The following is an 18770-nucleotide window of genomic DNA, read 5'->3' as shown; positions in this document are numbered from 1 at the left end:
TTATCAAATCAGCCTCATCAAGATCACGTTTCAATAAAGTGGGCGTGAATGTAGGTGAACACCTTCATATTGTAGGCTACCCGGCTCGACCTCGAAGTGTGCTCAAAATATCCTGGTTACAGTGTCACTAAAGCTTTTTTCTGTAATATATTTCAATATGGTAGAAGCCTCAACTTGCAACTCGCAATGGTAAGGCCACCAAAACACGTCTCAGAAACGGTGTCTTTATCAGAAATCCCTCCTTTCACAATCAACCCTTGAAGGAAGTCAGTGCATCAGCATATTTTTGAAGTGGTCATTGGTGCTTGTGTTTTAATAGCGGAATAAACAAGGAAATATAGGCCTACAGTATCTGGCGGAAAGTGTGCGATTTGCCTATATAAGTTGCGGCGCAAGTGAGTTATAACGCAAGTTGCCACGCAAGTGAGTTTTATTGCTTACGTATGCACTATGCACAAGGTAGGCCTATGTGTAACAGGTTTTCGGTGTCATGTTGGGTTGGTAATGTAATAGGTAGCCTTCATATGAACAATTATTGCTCTTGCATGCACCGTTTGTGACAAACCGCTATCAAGAGTTAAACGTTTTAAATGGTACAAGAAGTAGCTACACTACCCCGCTGAATATCTTTTTCGTGACATTCCCTTGGCAACGGAAAACGGGACGCCGCTGCTTTTCTGGTGTGTATTTCCAATGATGATGTCACTAACCAACGCGCTACTTCTTCCACAGTGATAGCCATGGCGGAGTACAATCTCCTAACTTTCTTTGGTGAGTAGGATACAGTTTCCGATGCATGTTGTGGTTTTCAAACATTTAATTGTCACAAGGAGTTACGGACAACAATTAAGATTATATGGTGAATCCCAGTAACAAACTTGCTTTGTTTAATTTGACTCGTGCGCATTGTCCTTTTGAGTTTAGTAGCCTGTTGTAGGCTAGGCTCACAACACTCCAGGGGTCTTGCAACAATCTTTGACTCACAAGTGTTTGTAAACAACGTCCTTTGCTAAAGTTTATTGAACAATGCTTTATTCAACCCCGTTTATGGTTTAATAATTAGCAGCTAGCTGGGTGTTCAATGTATACAATAACACATTGAGCGTGCAACATAGCCTACATGCTCAGAAACGAAGTGAAACGCAATTCGTTTAGTTAATAGCTTGAAGTTTCGGACTTTTGGGGTTTAATTATATCTACGTTGATTTTTATAAGTACGATTTGAGTGATAGATCCTTGGATCATTCATCATAATCATAATCCCCTAAACAGCATCTAATCATGCACAGTAGACTCCACAATGCAGTCAAGTTACAGTTTGTCCTCAGGGTTGACCAGCACTTAGCTCCGTTTTTTTGTAGTCTTCTTGACATTAAGAGTCATGGCCATGTTTGCTTGCGAGTCGACATGGAGATGATGTTATGGGGGTATTTACTCTGTAAGCAAACTCGCGGATGGCGATATTTAGGTAAGTTGCAATAGCCACCATTAGGAAAGAACCTCATATACCTCAGCAATTTCCTCATAACCATGTTGGTCACACCTAAATGCCAGAAGTAGCTTGCCTGGTCTTAACTCATACAAGTAGCCTAAAAATCTAGTTAAGACATTTGCCCATTCATTTTAAATCCATGCATCTGTGCTCTATAGAGTTTTATTGTAGTCAATTAGTATTTCAGTGCATTAAGCGCAGAGTGCATTTCAATAACCTGCATTACAATGTTTCAACCATACTCCTTTCATGTTTTTAGCTGGAAGATAAAAAAGCTGATTCAAGTCGGTTTTTAGTTTTTGACCTAAGTGCATGAGAACAGAGGTTTTCTTCAGGCCTTGTTGCTCACATTGACCAGTGAGGAAGTTGAGCTAACATTGCAGAGTAAAGCATTGGCATATTGCCTGTATCTCATGCAGTCAGAAAGAGTTGCTGAGCTGGTTTGCATCCTGAAAACTCAGGGTGAGCACTTGTGTTACCAGCTGAACTTTTGCAAGTCATGGCAATAATAAGTGTTTAGGCAGCATAGTTCTATAGGAGGGTGGGACATGCGATAAAGACTGTCAATGCATTGAAATGGATAGAGATTTATTATTTTCAACCTTTCTTGCACAAGCGTTCCAACTTAGACCAGTGTAGGACGTCAAATAGCTTTTTCCAGTGCTATCCAGAAAATGTGGTGGGTATGTTACTAGGCTGGGGCAGGACAGCTCAGCCCAGAGTTGAATTTGCATAACTTGCACTGAATAAAGACTGATTAGAACCGCCACACATTTAGTGTGTACCTACCCTCAGTAAGTGGAATGACATGACTGTATTCAAAGAATGTCATTCCTCATTCTTTTTGCACGCAGAGTGTGCGAATGATCCCTTGTGTGATTAGCTGTGCCCTTTACAAGTTCACAGACCTGAACGTCAGGTTTTGACGTTCAGGTCTCCCGCTCCCAGCCTCTGTGATCACACAGCACTGCTGTGGACTGTGTAGTACCGTGGGGCTGCTGGACACGTGGGGAGGTGTGTGTGAAAAACCAGTTGTTCTGTGCATTTGAGTGCACAACCACTGGCGTGTGTGTGTGTGTGTGTGTGTGTGTGTGTGTGTGACGAACACAGGACACCAGCAGTAAGTCCCCAGCATGTTGACACACTGATCCATGTCTGTCAGTTCTTGCAGGGGGGGGGCTAAGAATTGATGGTAGGCCTCAACACAGCTGTGATAACATGAGAGCCAGCACTTTCCCGGGCCAGTCTGACCCGCCCTAACCCCAGATCTACTAACCCTAGCCTCAATGTACGCTGGTGACCAACCTGGAGTTGGTCTGTCACACAGCTGCTGGTAGCCTCATTGTGCTCCACCTCATGTAAATGTTCTGCAGTAGTCAGGGTAACCCTACAATTGCAGTCCTTCCCCTTTAACTTGCCCTTAGGTGTTGGCCTCACTCGGTGAACCTAGCCAGACTTGAAAGGAAATGTTCTTGTATCTTCCAAGATCACTGAAGCTTGCGTGTACCAATGGAGCACATTCAAGGTGCCTGGAAGACACTCAGCAATGGCTTTGGATTGAAGGACTCTGTGTTTGATGACGCTGGCCTGTCCCCCACCATCATGAAAGGCTTCCCATATCAGCGGCGCTCATCGGAGGATGGGAAGATACCAGACGCCTCCAAGACGAGCAGCACCATCCGAGTTTACCTGCCTAACAAGCAACGCACCGTGGTAAGCTGGTCCGAGGAAGGACATTTCAACCCCCGAATGAGTGCGTTGTCCTTCGAACGTCACGCAAGGTCAAGGTCCGTGTTTTGGTGCACATCAGGGGAAATGAATGTGGTGCCTGTTCCCCCCCCCAGGTGAACGCTCGGCCAGGTATGACTCTGCACAACTGCCTAATCAAAGCCCTGAAGGTACGGGGGCTTCAGCCCGAGTGCTGCGCTGTCTTTAGGCTCCATCCTGGTCAGAGAAGGTAAGCCACGGAGAACATGTTGCTGCCTTAACCTGAGGATGCAGTAGACGAGATATTCGGACAGTTGTCTTTCATTTGCCCAGAACACTCTTGAACTGGTATTGTTTGTCTCCTAAGCTTTGCCCACATTTGACTTTCTCTGTCACCTCCCATGTCATATGTAGCAGAAAATCTAGAATGGATTGGAACACAGATGCTGCGTCACTGATCGGGGAAGAGCTTCTGGTGGAAGTGTTGGACCATGTTCCTCTGACTACGCATAACTTTGTGAGTGCTCCAGAAACAGTTTTTTTGTTGTTGGACCATATACTCTCATGTGACTGCGATAATGGAATAGATGGTGTTGTTGCAGGTACGGAAAACATTTCTGAAGCTGGCTTTCTGTGACATATGCCAGAAGTTTCTCTTGAACGGTTTCCGTTGCCAAACTTGTGGCTACAAATTCCACGAGCACTGCAGCACCAAGGTCCCAACCATGTGCGTGGACTGGAGCAACATCCGACAGCTTCTGTAAGGCCGTCTGCGTGCCACAATAGCTCTTCTGCTTTTTCTGAACGATTTGTATACAGACTCTTACCTCTGCTGTAATGATACTTATCATTCTTATCAATGAGAGAGAAAAAAAATGGGCGGTCAGGGCTTAGAACAAAAGGGCCATTCTTTGATAACGTGAGCGACCTATGGCCGGGCCCAAAAGCAAACTTGCGGGTTGATTTTCAACTTGCCATTTTCAGCAAGGGCTACGTCCCATCTGTTGTGATCTTCTTCCCCCCCCAGCCTGTTCCCAAGCCCTGGTGAAGGTGGTGCTCCTTCTCTTCCTCCCCTCACGTCACGGCGCATGCGCGACTCTCTCTCCAGATTTCCTGTCAGGTACTGTACCCTCACTGTACCTGAGTATCTCATTAAAGATAAATGAGCCTTTTGCTTCTCCATATGCCATCAACATCTTTTGTTGTACCAGCACTACGCTAAGGGAGGTCCTAAAGCATGCTAAGTAACTATTGTGGCAGTCTATGCGATTGTCAGTCAGGTGTCCTAAGAGAGGGTTAACCCTGGAACGGAGAGTACTTCTCCATGTGGGTTGTTCCTGTGGCAGATCCACAGAAGGCCACAACAACAGACCAGCCAGCCAATCACAGGGGCTTCGGACAGCAGCAGCACAGACATGTAGTATTTCTCAGGGGTGTGCTCCTCAAACAACAGACTAGTCCGGAGAGGGGAGCACTCTGCCCTCTGTGGACGCTGCAAAGTTTGGCTCATGATCCAAACTCATGACGTTCTTTTCATTTCACAACATGGGCTTCTGCATTACAAACCATACATTTTAGCAAGCAAGCTTAGACACAAAGGATGTGGTCAAACTAACTGGAAAGTGTAATATGGTAATATTACACATATTACAGGTAATATGACCGGATCAGTGTTGTTCATTCCCCTGTCTCTCTCAGCTCCTATCACAGACACTCCACACCTCACGCCTTCAACTACATCGCCCCATGTCCGCCCCCTGACGGAGCCCTCTCCCCCAGACAGAGGTCCACCTCCACCCCTAACGTCCACATGGTCAGCACCGCCCTGCCGCTGGATACCAGCATGTACGAGGTAACGGCAGATGACTGCGGCCAACGGCTGGGCCAAACACAGCTCGGCAGCCTTCAAACTCATTTGAAATCAATTTTTTTCTGTTTGTGTGGATTTTTGCTGTTGTTGTTGCCCGGGGAAGCTTAATTGGCAGAAGCTAAAGCAGTAGTGAACTGGTCGGCGGAAAGTTCTGGTGGGGTTCCTTCTCCCTGTCTGATCTAGCTGCTCAGTCAAAGGTCCTCCCCCCCCCCCCCCCCCCCCCACACTGTGTCATTCTGCAGCTCTCTTATGCAAACTCAAAATAGCCGTAACATGAAAGCAGATCTGGCTATTTTTACACACAGTGTAGATCTCCAGTGTGTGAGACACTAACTACTGTGTCTGCTGACCTCACTAGGTTGTAAACATTAAGCTGGCAGGGCCTTTCAGCTTCTCATGGCATGTCCTGCCTCCCTCCCCTTCTTCCTCCCCTCTGTTCTGTGATGATGTTAATGATTCGATAATTGTATTGGGTGTACTAGTCTCCCAAGTAGGTCTCCTCCCTGTCTTTTTTTCTTTGTTTTTGTACTGTCTGTTCCTCCTTTTCTTCACCTCCCTACTTTGTTGTGGTGTCACGGGGTGTAGCTAGATAGCCTGCCTCCTCCCGCTGCCAGCACCTGTTGCCGAAGGCTTGGCCTGAAGAGAAGAGTAGGTACTGTTCGCTTCTCCAGCCCTTTAAATGACGCCACCAGAGACAAGGTTAGAAGTCACAGACTCAGGATAACTGCTTTCATGGCTACCTTGATGTAATGATACCCTGGCCAAGTTTGTACCTCCTCATTGGTTCATGACCCATGGTTATTTTGATATGTGCATGACTCCTGTCAGCCTATCAAAGGACTGCTTTTACCGTGTCACCATGGGCTAAAATGTTTACTGTAAAATGGCCGCCTCCACCTGCTTGTAAGTGAGGCTGAGTTGCAACACAACTCCATTCCAGGATGATTTCAGATTATCTACTCTTAGGGGTAGAACGGATTGCAAGGGTGTAAGTAAACTCCCACTAACCCCAGATTACTGTTGTGGCTAACAAAATTGGCATTCCTTCAAACTTGTTGTCATAGCAGATTTTGTCAGAATATCTAGAGAAATGTTGTATGCGGGATGTAAGAAAAATGCAAACGTCTCTCTTTTCCCTTGCTGTTTTTAGGATGCCTTAAGAAGTCACGAATCTGGTAAGGAATCTAGTTGTACCTGTTAAAACATTTTTTTTTGCAGTTCTTATCTTGATACCTATTCGTCAAGTTAAGTGTATTTTACATGGAGAGTGCATGACTTGATGTCCATTAACATTTAGTCATTTAGCAGACGCTCTTATCCAGAGCGAATTACAGTACGTTTAGAACTAGGTGTTGTGATGAGACCTATATATGTGAATGGATAAGTATAACAAGCAGTGTTCTCTCTTTCTGTCCCCATGTACAGAGAGCCCTCCAGACCTAAGTCCAGGCTGGTCTCAGCTGAAAGTCCCAACCCCCATGCACAGGGAGAGAGCCATCTCTTCCAACTCTCAGGAGAAAAACAGAATAGTAGGATTTAGAGATCACACACAGCACAGACTCCTTGATCTTTGACATTTTCATTTCAGTTCTATTGGGTATGTATCAAGCCATTTATAGAAGTCTGTTGACCCCCCCCCCCCCCCCCCAGCGCCCCAGAGACAAAAGAGACTCGAGTTACTACTGGGAGATTGAGGCCAGCGAGGTGGTGCTACATTCTAGAATTGGCTCAGGGTCCTTTGGAACTGTCTACAAAGGGAAGTGGCATGGTGAGTATTAGTGACCATGTTTATAAACCTTTTGTTCCGCAAACCACGTGTTGACTGTGACTTTGAAAGCGCTTTCCTGCTTGACTCGTTAGACTCTTGGCCGCATTCAGCATCTCCTAGATCTTTCAACTGTGAATTTCGTTCTCAGGGGACGTGGCAGTGAAGATCCTCAAGGTGACAGATCCGACCCCGGAACAGTTCCAGGCCTTCCGTAACGAGGTGGCCGTCCTCAGGTAAGACGAGAGCGGGCGCCACGCCAAGAGCAAATGGGAAAGGGCCGCTCGGGTGGTGCAGAGAACATGGCTCCATCTCCGTTTTCCTCCCGCGCAACAGGAAGACCAGACACGTCAACATCCTGTTGTTCATGGGCTACATGACCAAAGACAACCTGGCCATCGTGACCCAGTGGTGCGATGGAAGCAGCCTCTACAACCACCTCCATGTTCAGGAGACCAACCTCCAGATGTTCCAGCTCATCGATGTCGCCAGGCAGACGGCTCAGGGCATGGAGTAAGCGTCTTGTTCAGCCTGGGGCCTGTTCCATGAAGCGAGTTTACTGAATAAGCCAGGCTTATGTCAGATACTTTCCCAGACATAAGCCTGTCTCCGTGGCTCAGGATCTGCATATAGACCAGTAATGACAATAATTGTCACGTATATCAACTGTCACCTTCCCCTTATCTCTTGCAGTTATTTACACGCTAAGAATATAATTCACCGGGACATGAAATCCAACAGTATCCTTTGCAAGAGAGATGGATGTAGTTCACACTTACCAAACACTCAGACATAACACACTTTTTGAGCAGCAGAAACCATGCAACTCCACACCAATCTCCCCTTGACTTGGCTTCAGACATCTTTCTCCACGAGGGTTTGACTGTGAAAATCGGGGACTTCGGCCTGGCTACAGTCAAGGCTAGGTGGAGCGGCTCCCACCAGGTGGAACAGCCCTCAGGATCTATCCTCTGGATGGTAAGCTCAGCGTGTCCCTTCCACGCTTTCACTAAACGTCACTCATCGCTTCATACACGAAGACCTGAACATAGGGACTCGACTTTATTGACGCGATGGTCATAGTGAGTGGCTCAGGGTCTCTTCTGTGCCAAGTCTCCCGAGGTGATCCGGATGCAGGACAACAACCCGTACAGCTTCCAGTCTGACGTCTACTCCTATGGCGTCGTGCTCTACGAGCTGATGACGGGAGAGCTGCCGTACTCCATGATAGCCAGCAGAGACCAGGTAACTACAGCACACAGTTCTCAGACCCGCTCTAGAATAGACATCTGTTCGTGCGTGTGAGGTGGTATCTATGCAAAATACGAACATGGATAAGAGCCAGCGCTATCAGTACCAACGAACTCAGGGGTTCAGAGTTGGGAAGCTAAACTGCTCAACTGGTACAATAGTGAAACTTCAGGTGAAGACAAAAATCGTAGGAAAGCTCATTGAGTCACATTTGAGTTAAAAAAAATATAAACAAAGCTAAAAAAAAACAAACCTGACTGAGGTTTTTCAGGGTTTGTAGTAAGGCTCTCATCAGCAGTGTGGCTCGCTTCCCATGATGTGGCCAGGCTCTGCGATGGTCACGCTGCAGTCTCAACACAAGATATATATAATGTCTGATACCACAGAATGTTCCAGACAGTTGGCTTCTGTTGTTTTTTGTATATATAACTAAGGGGATTTGAATATCATAAATCTAAATTGAGGAACGGGTAGAGACTATATAACGTTACATATCTACTGGCTGGTCTGGCTATTACGGTGCGTTCTAGAAAACTCACAGGTTCTGGTTCATCATGTGACTGACCCCCACTGACTCTCCCCCCAGATCATCTACATGGTGGGCAGAGGCTATCTGTCACCTGACCTCAGCAAGCTGTATAAAAGCTGCCCCAAGGCCATGAAGAGGCTGGTGGCCGACTGCATCAAGAAGTCCAAAGACGACCGACCCCTTTTCCCTCAGGTAACCGCCCACAGCTCCTCCTCTTCCTGCCCACAGCAGACCGTCCAACGTATGAACTCGACTTGTTTTGTGAAACGGCGATCGCAGGCGAGCGGGAGCGATTAGACATTAGGGGCGAAGGTTGTGTTTACGTTCCCGTGTTGACATTTTCACTCGAGCGGAACCCTCTGTTGTGGCTCTGTGTTCTCAGGTCCTGTCCTCCATCGAGCTCCTGCAGCACGCTCTCCCCAAGATCAACCGCAGCACGTCCGAGCCCTCGCTGCACAGAGCCACTCACACCGCCGACATCACCACCTGCACCCTGACCTCCACCAGGCTACCCGTTTTCTAGGGTTCGCCGTACCCACTGGCCCGCACAGACGAGCGGCGCAATAGAACACGACTTTGATTCTACCACGTGCCTGCCTCACGTCAGGCGGTAACTGTATGCACGTTCAGCCACCCGTTGCCAACCTAATGCAAGAGGAGAGGGAGAGACTGCCCTGGAGGAGATGGAGCAGGAGAGACTGCCCCGGAGGAGATGGAGAGGGAGACTGCCCCGGAGGAGAGAGAGACTTCACAGATATTGTATGAAGTGTAGTTGCACTCTGTATTTTTTCTTGGGAGTGATTTGTGCTAAAAGTGACCAGACTTTCCCCAGATTCCCCACATTCACTGAATGTTCACCACATGTGCTGAATGGTGTCTGGGGCACAGGTGTTTGAAAACCTACGGGACTAAGAGACACTTTGCCATTGCGATTATTCTTGTCTTCTCACTGGTGTGAATGCCACCATGAAATGTATGACCATTCAAACTGATTTTAAATGAGTACTTATTACACAGCTTGACAAGCAGGTATATAGGGATTGTTACTTGCCTGTTTAGATCCAAGAATGATGGTGAAACTGAGGTCAAACAGGGTAGTAGTTTGTGGTTTTAATAATGAGGTAATTGCCAGTCTGTTACAACCAGATGAAGATTGGGAGCGTCAGAAGACTCATGTCTACAATGATTAGGGATTTTCATATATTTAGGTAATTGTTTGCCTCTGAGGGTTATAATTGTACTTGAATAAGCTTACACCTGAAAAAATGTTTATTCATATTTTAATAAAATAAAGCTAAATACTATCATGACTGACTTAATTGAAAAGATGCATAAAATCAAGTAAAGTCATACCTGATAGAGAGGCTATGAAACTCAATGGTGTTGTCAAACCTTTTATTTATTGTGTGAATGGACTCCTTTTGTAATTGAATAAACAAAGAAAATAATACTGAAATGAAGGTGGATAATTATAAATCAACATTCTCATGGATGATTTATAGGTTATACATTGTTTGAAACATTTTTAGCATAATATATTTAGACACCAAACTCACTGCTATTGTCTAGTCTTTCCAGTGTCACTCAACAAGACAGTATAATACACTAATGATATCATTCTTTGACATTCTGGCAGTTACTCTTTTTTTATTGACTCACAAAATGTGGGATCAGGTCAGCATGATTTTATACCATTAAAGAATAAAAGTCACTTTGTCACTAAATCTCAAGTGAGCAGCCATAAACAGTTATATACTTGACAGTTCATATAAGGAACTAGTTACAACAAAAATGTAACTTTTCTAAAACACAGCAGAATTTCATGTTTCATAGAAATAAATGGTCTGAGATAGATTTGGGTGCATGACACTGAAGTCACCTTTCCTTCTTTCTGTGTTGTTGAATATACAGTACACAATATGGTTAGTGTTGCAGACCGAGGTTAAGCCAACTCTTAGAATAAAAAGGAGTTTCAACAGAACATATCCACTGAAAGTGCAATTTAGTCCAGAAGTTGCTCAAGCTTAGTCTGGACAGCCACCACTGGCCCTGCTCCACAATGCAGCAGTCATGTTTCTAAGATCCCAAACCCACACTGAAAAAGACTTCCACTCTGACAAAACGTTATCTAAAGCGTCTCAGGAAAATATAGGAGCTCTCTAACGGAACCATTTGTGGATACGTCTATGTACAGATTTACCATTTTTCCTCTCACAACAACCACACAGTAAAAATGCCATTTGGAGGGGGGGGGAAAGAAACCTCAAACCAACCATCTGACAAGAAAGGCTTAAAGCTACAATAGGTACCATTATCCAACTATAATTCCAGGGATCTATGTGGGGGTTATATCTGGCTCTCTTGAGAACCGGGCACTGCATGAAGTTGCAAGTCGGCAGGTGTCTTAGTCGTGACCCAAGGACATGCAGTGCCACGTGTGACGATGTTTAGATGAGCTATGTGCGGAAACAAACAAACAAAAGGTCTATGAATTGTATATAAACATGTTGCGGACATGTCCTGGATCTTGCAAGCCGGCAACAGGCACTACACTATTACGCAAACTCTGCCTGCGTTGCCGAATACGCCACCTTCATGCAAACGCGCACAAACTTCAATTAGGTTACCAAATCAACTGACCAACATCTTAAATCACCAGCTTCATCGGGGGGACTAGTAAAATTAATTCAAATATGAGAGACAGTGCCCGCAATTCTTGTCTGAACTTGCACGCTTTCCTCCAGCTCGAGTTTGATTGACAGTGGTTTTACAAATGAAGCCGAGGAAGGCCTGCCTCGCCAAACGCAATTGGCTGGAACAGGATTTCTGTAACATAACTGGCTGGAAAGCAGCGGGCTGCTCCAAAATTTAAAAATGACATTACACTGGCACTAAAGCTGTCTATGTTGCTGAACAACTCTCAGAAGGCCCCATGAGCTCACACAACTTCTTTACAGGAGATTAAACTTTTTTTCTTTTTTACTGAAATAATATTACCTATTGTAACTTTAACAGTAAGGGAGAATATTTTTTTTTTTTTTATTATTGTCCAGTGTTGTATGCAGTTTAACATGAGACATCAGAGACCAGGTTACCCGCCCTGGGCGGGGCTGGGAGATGGTGTGGCGGGAGCGGGGCGGGGCTGCTTCAGTGAGGGGCGGGGGGTGGGACCCCGCTCTCGTCCCCCGGTCCAGACATCTGCATGAAGAGTTCCCTCAGCTCGCTCACCTCGTCGTCGTGCTGCGGATGAGGCACGGCGCGGTGCTCCCGCTCCTCGATGAAGTCCCACAGGCGCACGTTGTTCAGGAACTGGAACGAAAAGAAGGAAGAACAACGTTTCACTCGCGCCGGCTCAACGGCTGCTCTGTGAGGGTCAAACGCGGCGAATCGGCCGCCCTGGCCTGCCTCGTCTTTTTTCGCACGGGAATCTGTCGACCATCAACATCTCATCAGGTGCAACGTGACGAGCCCCTTACCCGCACGTTCCCCTCGGAGCCGAGCTGTTTGCGAGGTTTGTCCGGCTCGGCGCGTGTGCCGTCAGGGTAGGCGTGCATGTAGAAGCATTTCCCTCCGAACGGACAGGTGCCCCGGCCCTGGTCAAAGTACTTGCAGGGCTTCTTACTGCATGAGGAGGGAAGACAAGACGCGTCACACTTGGATAGCTCCCGTGAAGCATGCCGTGTCATCTTTCCTAGACGTCGACACTTGATTTGACACCGGTGAGGCCGCTAAGCCTGATGTATATCGAAAGAATTTTCTATCACAACGTGAAATGGGTTCGTGTAATCCCTGGTAACTTCTCATAGGACGATGCTCAGCGTGTGTGTGTGTATCCTTCCTTGTGTGTGTGTGTGTGTATGTTGGGTTATGGATTACCAAGGCTCTCCACCATCTACAGTTTAGAGTCCCAGCTGCTGACCTTTCCCTATCTATTTCGGCTGGCTCTCATGGGCACCTACAGGACAACAGCCCTCCCCTCGGCACATGACTGCCACCGTCATCTCCAGTCCAATGGTGCGTTGGTCAGTGACATGCAGATTTTCACATCATCTGGCGAATGACTTATGTGAGGAGTTATATTAATACTGCAGCAGTCCGACGAGAGGAGCTGCTCCACTGCACATAATGACCGAGTAGGAACAGAACTCTTAAGGGTGCGACACCCGTGTGGGCCGCTGGTCTTACCTGACTCCAGACTTGAACTCCTCGATGAGTCTGTTCTTCTCGTCCTGGTCTTCCACCCAGTACACGCTGGGGATGACAAACTCCGACACCACTCTGCACTCCGGACATGACCTGGACACAGACAGACAGACAGGAGCTGTTAGGTAACCGAGTTAACGGACTAACTCCTCTACTAGGTCCCATATAGTGCACTGTCTCTCTCCATTAACAGACATGACCACAAACCGTTTTTTTTTTTTTTTTTTTTAATGAGTCAACGGTCCAACTACAAATCCGACAGACATGACCACAAACGGATTTGTAAAAAAAAAAAAATGAGTCAACAGGCCAACTACATATCCCATCCACTCCCATTTTCCAAACGGGCAGCTCAAACCGTACTTGATGATCTTGTTCTCGAACTGCTTGGCGCAGCGCCACTGGCGGATGCAGCTGAGGCAGTAGGTGTGGCAGCAGCTGGACAGGATGCCGAAGCGACGCTCGGAGGGCGCCGCCTTCTCGTACACCACCTCCATGCAGATGCTGCACACCTTGTCCTGGCTGTGCTGCGCCGCAAACGCCTTCTCCATGTCGCTCTCGAACGCCAGCATACACATCTGGGGGAGGGGGGGGGGGGGTCAGAAAATGAGACAGGTTGTTTTATTGTTTCAATGGATTAATAGGGAGGGTAATATACACACAAATACATACATATACATATATACAGTGTATATACATAAAGAAAACGGCATAAATTGAATAGACCTGCAGGAGCAAATGGTTTGGTTGAGGTCACTTGATTGTTCCATTTTCCCTGATGCTTAGCGTTAACGGGTGTTGGAGGGACTCTCACCTTCTCGTGGGCTTTCCTCTGCTCCGGGTCGTGGGGGTGCAGAACCTGGAGCCTGCAGATGTCACACATGTCACCGTGCAGGTAAGGACAGCTGCTGCCGTAGTGGCACTGGCCTGCTGCAGCGTAGGGGCACAGCTGGGGCTGTGGCTGGGGGAGCATGTCAGGGTAGGGCCCGGGGCCGGCGGTGGCAGAGCACTCCAGCCCAGTGCGCATGGCCTCTAGGTAGGTCTGGGGCTTAGCCTGGCTGGTGGGGTCCTGGTAGTCCCAGCACTCTGCCTCCGGCACCACCTCTGCACTCTCTCCTCCATACGGCAGCATGCGGCTGTCACATCCAAGCGCTGCAAGAGGACATAAGGGACGTGTTTAGGATAGAATAAATTTGTTAGCGTATTTTTTTATTTGATCAGACTAAGGATCATTATAAGCAAAATGGAACACTGGATGCAAATGCAACTCAATGTACTGTACATATATGACAATGACTCCTCCTAGTGGCTAACAACTTACTGTAATAAAAATTCAAGACACAGCTCCAATGATCTGAACTAGGTCTAGATTGTAATGTATCTAAAAGTACCATGATTCAGAACTATGAACCCAATTGTTTTAAACTACAAAACATGCTTAACTACATTCATGCCTTCCCATTTGCTTTTGGATGCAGTGACCTTTATCAAGCTTACCTCTATCTCTCAGGACTAGGGGTTTCTTGCCATGTCTCCCAGTGGCTGCTGGAGGGCCTGCCCCAGGAACAAAGGCCCCAACACCAGGGCTTCTGCTGGGCGGGTCAGCAGGGACACCTCCCCCTCTCCCTCCAGAGGGCTTGATGTGGTCATACCTGGAACAAACATCAACCACAACCACGACCAGTGGCATGTTGTGAGTAGATCAGGTTTAGTTGTAGCATAAGGTTTACACTTTAGCCAGTCTTTAGAGCACTGAAAAAGGCAGTTAATAAATGAACACAATTATTACAATGAGCATAAGAAAAAATCTGAAATATGCAGTTGGTGCTGTTCTCTCTTACCTGCAACGTTCTCCATAGGCACAAACGCCTCTCTGATAGAACTTGCAGATGGTTGACGGTTTACTTGTAGTCAAGTCATGAGAGAACATGCACCTGTTCCCTTCTCTGCATACTCCATGTAAGAAATATCTGTAATACAAGTGATAAATGGGCACAGCAATTCATTTGAGTTAGCTACCTAGCAGGTAAGCTAATACCAAGGCCAAATGCGGCAACTTATAAAAATGAATGGGATCTGGTAGATGTGAGTTTGCTAGCGAGGTATTGTAACGCGGTAGCCTAGCTAGTTAGCTAGCTACGTTTTGCGAAAGAAATTGGACAGACTAGCTAGGTAGCTTTCAAGCTAAGTTAGCTAGCCGTAGCTACCAATGTTCACTCCAAAACGTATGGCCCTAAACACATTAGCTAGTCAGGCTGATCACAATGCTGTCTTACATTAGCTAAACAGCTAACACCACAATCGAAATTGCTCGAAAGTTACAGAAGAAGGTAGAGTACTGTATAGTACCGAGCCGCTAGATATAGCTAATGTGTAATGTAATGGCCATGCACCAAGTGCAAGGCAAATGTGCAGCTAGCAATTCAAGAGACTGACAAAAACCACAGACGCTAGCTAGGTAGCGGGTTAGCTAGCTAAATCTTGGCTTGCAAAATATGGTTCTAGAAACGGAATTATGATAGGTACAGTAAAATAAAATCTACCTGCAGGTGACTTGCTTCGTGGTCATTTTCAACCCAAAATAACATTGGCGCAACAGTATCTATTTGTTCCTGTTGTCACGTTTGGGTCCAAGCTGAAATGGTACCTAAGAACTCCCAGGTTCGACTGACAAATAGTTCCGAGTACGAAGCCTGTTGGCAAATAATAATTGCCAGGATTACTGTTACAATTACAATGTGCTTGATAATATTTAAATAAACGAATGATTTACAATTTAAATATTTCACACACATATTATGAACATTTTAAAGCAATTCAGCAATTCAGCATTTGACTCCGCCTTTAAACACCTGTCACGGCGCCGTATGCACACCTGCATTTTCCGGTAAGATGGAAAACACTGTCTTGAAATTTAGTCACTGCGATCGATATATTTTTTGTTTTGTCTGCCAAAATAATTTACATCAGATGCCCACGCCTGATGACAATACGCTAATAAGCGAACCTACACGATGCCCACTTTGTCTCTCCACAATGAGATTTGGCCTCCTCGATGCACCTGTTATTGTTCCATGTCCATTCAGCAACGGACACAAGGCTTCACGCGCTTTTGTCATAGGCTCTCAACAAGGACCAATGTTTATTAGGTGAACCATGTAAATGCTGACTTGAAGTCTAAATGACATGCTCTGTGGTTTTGTATTGTTCTATGGTCCCTTTAATGTGGTTATCTGTATTTTTTCGTCCTATAGTGAATGCAATGACTCCGAACTGCATGTTGGCATTACAAACTCAAAAGGTAATCTCAGAAAGTAGGCTATGTAAATAAAACGATGTATTATTATAATCAGCATCGATGTCTTCTCCAGGTGTGGTCTACAACTACACTTTGTCAGGTATGCAGAGAGATGACCATGGGTGGGAGCAGTGCATATCTGTGCCACTAGTAGCACCTGGAGAGGACTTCTTTGGAAGGCAGTGGGACAGCGAGCTCGAGAAATTCTCCTTACTTCCCGTGTGGTCCCCTCACAGGTTTATACACTTTCATCCTCTCTATAATGTCCATCAGCAGAACTAACAAATCAAACTGACACAGATTTGTGTTTTTAAACAGGTTTCATGAGGAGAGGGAGTTTGCCTCTTGCTGTTATGGCTTTGTTTTGGCCTTTATCAACCACATGAGGCGGATTGAGGGCAAAGACTGTGTGAGCAGAGATGTCTTTACCGGGCAACATGTCCTTCCTCACATCAAGACTGTCTCTAAATATCTCAGAGTCTACAAAGAGATTTCTCTGCATGGCTTTTACATTGCTGACAAATAAGTTGCTGAAATCGAGTCCAGTTAATATAACAGATGTTAAATTGTTTGTGTTTGCAACAAGGAATTACACCATAGAAACTCTTTATAAGAGACAATCTTGAAAGTGTACAGCTTTTTGCCACTTTACCACTATGTTTTTGTTCACAAGAGAAAATAAAATAAACAGACAATCACTAAGTCAGTTTTCATCACACTACTTTAAAGTAAAATGTTGCATGTGCACAACTGTTGGCATTGGACAATGTGCTGTCCATTGTTATGTAATTTGACCTATGGCTAATTGTTTCGGTGATACAGTTGCACAGTAGCACTTCAAAAGGCTAAGTATTGCTTAGAAGTAACCCGAGCCCATCCAAAGTCCTACTCGAAATGGACTGTATTTTCCAGTACACACAAAGTTGAGAGTTCCCCGAAAACGTGCCTCTGTGGGCGGCCCAGTGTGACATGGCACCAGGTTCTTTACAGGTGAGGACGCTCTCTGAAACAGTCGAGAAAAGGAGTCAAACAAAATTGGCCAACGATTGAAAAGAGGATGGTTTGACCATGTGCAATCTGATACAGTCGGTTGGTGCTAAGCTCCCATTCTGTGACAGATGAGTAGCCTGTGTGAACGTCACAGGACAGTAGGAACTCTATCCAACTGCCGCTGAGTCCGTATGAAGCCACACGACAGCCCGTTGCAGCAGAGGCAACAGCAGGAGCTCCATGTTCCCCATCAATGGAGAAGAGTGTGATCAAATTCAGCCACTGCCACAAGGACATCTTCTGCCTGTTCGTCCCAGAAGAGTGCCCTGAATGTGGCATCAGCTTCAGCGGCAGGAGGCTGGAGGAGGCTCCTATCAGCATAACTAACCCCTTCTCCAACGGACACAAAACCCCCTGCTCCTTCCTTGTGGCGCCCGCCCAGGAAAACCCATCCAGGTAACAAGCATTGTGTGCTGCATGTTGTAGGGACAGCGAAGCAGGATCAAATCTCAAGTAGGGAAAGCGTCGTCCAGTCATTTCACCTATTTTTTCCTCTTTACTCAGCAACTTTGATGGAGGGTCAGATTTGCACACGGGGATCACTGATACCAATGGTAGGTATTTGCTATCTTTGTTCAAACTACAAGAAACATGGTTAATAAATAAACGCAATTTAAAGTCTAACAGTTCAGATACAATACATTTTAAACCCTGTTTAAGTGGCCACACTGTAGTGACAGTTGGTTTCATGTAGGTGTGGTCTACAACTACACGAAGACGGGGGTTCGAAAAGATTGCCAAGGATGGGAGAAGTGCCTCAGCATTCCTCTGGTCCAGCCTGACATGTACAACCTCATTGACCAGTGGAACCAGTACCTTGACAAGTTCTCCCAGGCACCGATGTGGGATACACTATGGCAAACGTGAGTTGCTAGGGGAAAGTATTTATTCAGTAAGTAGTCATTCAGTTAAGTATTAATTATAAATGGTATATTGAATTAGCAGACACTTTGATCCAAAACAACATAAAGAGGAGGAGTTGAACCTGTGACATCTTGATCTGCATTCAAAATCTCTAACCACTCACCCAAACCTATCCCCTATTTTTTATTCATTTAAAGCTTACCAACTTATTAAAAATCTTCTTCGCAAATGTTCTCCCAAATATCCATGAAAATGTCTTCCTGTTGACTCTGCAGGTTTGATGAAGAAACCCACAACTGCTATAACTACACTCTGATGTTTCTAAACTGCGTACTGGGCACTCAGGGAAAACGTCCACTCACAAAGGACGCGTTCACGCAGAGCTTTGTGTTGCCTAGGATAAAAAGGGCATCAAAGTACACTACTCTGTGTCGGGAAATCACCAAGAACCATTTCTACATAGTAGACAGACCCCGGAAAGAAACAGATGAAGATTATACTGAGGAAGAGAAAGATAGGAAAACGAAGACATAAAGGACAAATCCATGCTGTTAAATAGCAGTGCTGTTTACGTATCTATATTGTCATTGTGTGAAACGATTTGTCTGCGATTATAGTTTGGATGGAAAAACATGTGAGCTGTTTGGATGGCCTTTCATTAAATTGTGTCAGTGTGTGTGTAGAAGTAGCAACATAAGTGTTTGTGTGCCTTCAAAGACACACGTGTTGAATGTGTTGTTG

The 18770-nt window shown here is 45.8% G+C and overlaps 4 protein-coding genes across 7 annotated transcripts; 3 read left to right on the top strand and 1 right to left on the bottom strand.

Moving 5' to 3' along the window:
* The first annotated feature begins 259 nt into the window (after positions 1–259).
* raf1b (Raf-1 proto-oncogene, serine/threonine kinase b) lies at positions 260–9918 on the top strand. 4 transcript variants are annotated; one of them, XM_062459612.1, is made up of 19 exons: positions 260–423; positions 733–771; positions 2979–3205; positions 3337–3449; positions 3614–3716; positions 3802–3959; positions 4227–4319; positions 4898–5051; positions 5655–5768; positions 6220–6244; positions 6495–6598; positions 6720–6837; positions 6986–7070; positions 7171–7347; positions 7528–7574; positions 7694–7812; positions 7948–8079; positions 8672–8806; positions 8997–9918. In XM_062459612.1, exons 3-19 carry the CDS (start codon positions 3002–3004, stop codon positions 9135–9137), a joined length of 2022 nt encoding a protein of 673 aa, XP_062315596.1. In that variant the 5' UTR covers positions 260–423; positions 733–771; positions 2979–3001; the 3' UTR covers positions 9138–9918. The 4 variants fall into 4 exon arrangements, with proteins under 4 accessions (XP_062315596.1, XP_062315606.1, XP_062315623.1 ...); XM_062459622.1 differs by lacking the exons at positions 260–423; positions 733–771 and adding an exon at positions 510–680; XM_062459631.1 differs by lacking the exons at positions 260–423; positions 733–771 and adding an exon at positions 2392–2506.
* A 77-nt stretch (positions 9919–9995) lies between these two features.
* Positions 9996–15763, bottom strand: mkrn2 (makorin, ring finger protein, 2). The gene is made up of 9 exons (XM_062459673.1): positions 15693–15763; positions 15361–15510; positions 14659–14787; positions 14315–14469; positions 13632–13969; positions 13181–13395; positions 12800–12910; positions 12091–12235; positions 9996–11923 (listed from the first exon to the last, which is right to left on the bottom strand). Exons 2-9 carry the CDS (start codon positions 15384–15386, stop codon positions 11762–11764), a joined length of 1281 nt encoding a protein of 426 aa, XP_062315657.1. The 5' UTR covers positions 15387–15510; positions 15693–15763; the 3' UTR covers positions 9996–11761.
* On the top strand, positions 15642–16810 carry mkrn2os.1 (MKRN2 opposite strand, tandem duplicate 1). Its single transcript, XM_062459699.1, has 4 exons — positions 15642–15704; positions 16072–16118; positions 16189–16351; positions 16434–16810. Exons 1-4 carry the CDS (start codon positions 15685–15687, stop codon positions 16639–16641), a joined length of 438 nt encoding a protein of 145 aa, XP_062315683.1. The 5' UTR covers positions 15642–15684; the 3' UTR covers positions 16642–16810.
* Positions 16811–16924: 114 nt separating this feature from the next.
* On the top strand, positions 16925–18690 carry mkrn2os.2 (MKRN2 opposite strand, tandem duplicate 2). Its single transcript, XM_062459685.1, has 4 exons — positions 16925–17561; positions 17670–17719; positions 17860–18028; positions 18305–18690. Exons 1-4 carry the CDS (start codon positions 17359–17361, stop codon positions 18561–18563), a joined length of 681 nt encoding a protein of 226 aa, XP_062315669.1. The 5' UTR covers positions 16925–17358; the 3' UTR covers positions 18564–18690.
* The last annotated feature ends 80 nt before the right edge of the window (positions 18691–18770 follow it).

The sequence above is a fragment of the Osmerus eperlanus genome, chromosome 1 (assembly GCF_963692335.1).
Source record: "Osmerus eperlanus chromosome 1, fOsmEpe2.1, whole genome shotgun sequence".
NCBI classification, from domain to species: Eukaryota; Metazoa; Chordata; class Actinopteri; order Osmeriformes; family Osmeridae; genus Osmerus; species Osmerus eperlanus.
The sequence above is the reverse complement of the archived record's forward strand: the minus strand, read 5'-3'. Positions and strand labels throughout refer to the sequence as shown.

What these genes read in the sequence shown, in the direction of transcription:
- mkrn2os.1 (XM_062459699.1), top strand. Translation starts at nt 15,685, where the DNA reads ATGCACACCTGCATTTTCCG. An exon ending in ATGCACACCTGCATTTTCCG is followed by an intron (nt 15,705 to 16,071) that starts GTAAGATGGAAA and finishes TTCGTCCTATAG; the next exon opens with TGAATGCAATGACTCCGAAC. An exon ending in TGGCATTACAAACTCAAAAG is followed by an intron (nt 16,119 to 16,188) that starts GTAATCTCAGAA and finishes TGTCTTCTCCAG; the next exon opens with GTGTGGTCTACAACTACACT.
- mkrn2 (XM_062459673.1), bottom strand. Translation starts at nt 15,386, where the DNA reads ATGACCACGAAGCAAGTCACCTGCAG. An exon ending in TTCGAGAACAAGATCATCAA is followed by an intron (nt 12,911 to 13,180) that starts GTACGGTTTGAG and finishes GTCTGTGTCCAG; the next exon opens with GTCATGTCCGGAGTGCAGAG. An exon ending in GAGTTCAAGTCTGGAGTCAG is followed by an intron (nt 12,236 to 12,799) that starts GTAAGACCAGCG and finishes CTCCTCATGCAG; the next exon opens with TAAGAAGCCCTGCAAGTACT.
- raf1b (XM_062459612.1), top strand. Translation starts at nt 3,002, where the DNA reads ATGGAGCACATTCAAGGTGCCTGGAAGACACTCAGCAATGGCTTTGGA. An exon ending in CTCAGGAGAAAAACAGAATA is followed by an intron (nt 6,599 to 6,719) that starts GTAGGATTTAGA and finishes CCCCCCCCCCAG; the next exon opens with CGCCCCAGAGACAAAAGAGA. An exon ending in CAGACGGCTCAGGGCATGGA is followed by an intron (nt 7,348 to 7,527) that starts GTAAGCGTCTTG and finishes TATCTCTTGCAG; the next exon opens with TTATTTACACGCTAAGAATA.
- mkrn2os.2 (XM_062459685.1), top strand. Translation starts at nt 17,359, where the DNA reads ATGGAGAAGAGTGTGATCAAATTCAGCCACTGCCACAAGGACATCTTC. An exon ending in GGGGATCACTGATACCAATG is followed by an intron (nt 17,720 to 17,859) that starts GTAGGTATTTGC and finishes GGTTTCATGTAG; the next exon opens with GTGTGGTCTACAACTACACG. An exon ending in TGGGATACACTATGGCAAAC is followed by an intron (nt 18,029 to 18,304) that starts GTGAGTTGCTAG and finishes TTGACTCTGCAG; the next exon opens with GTTTGATGAAGAAACCCACA.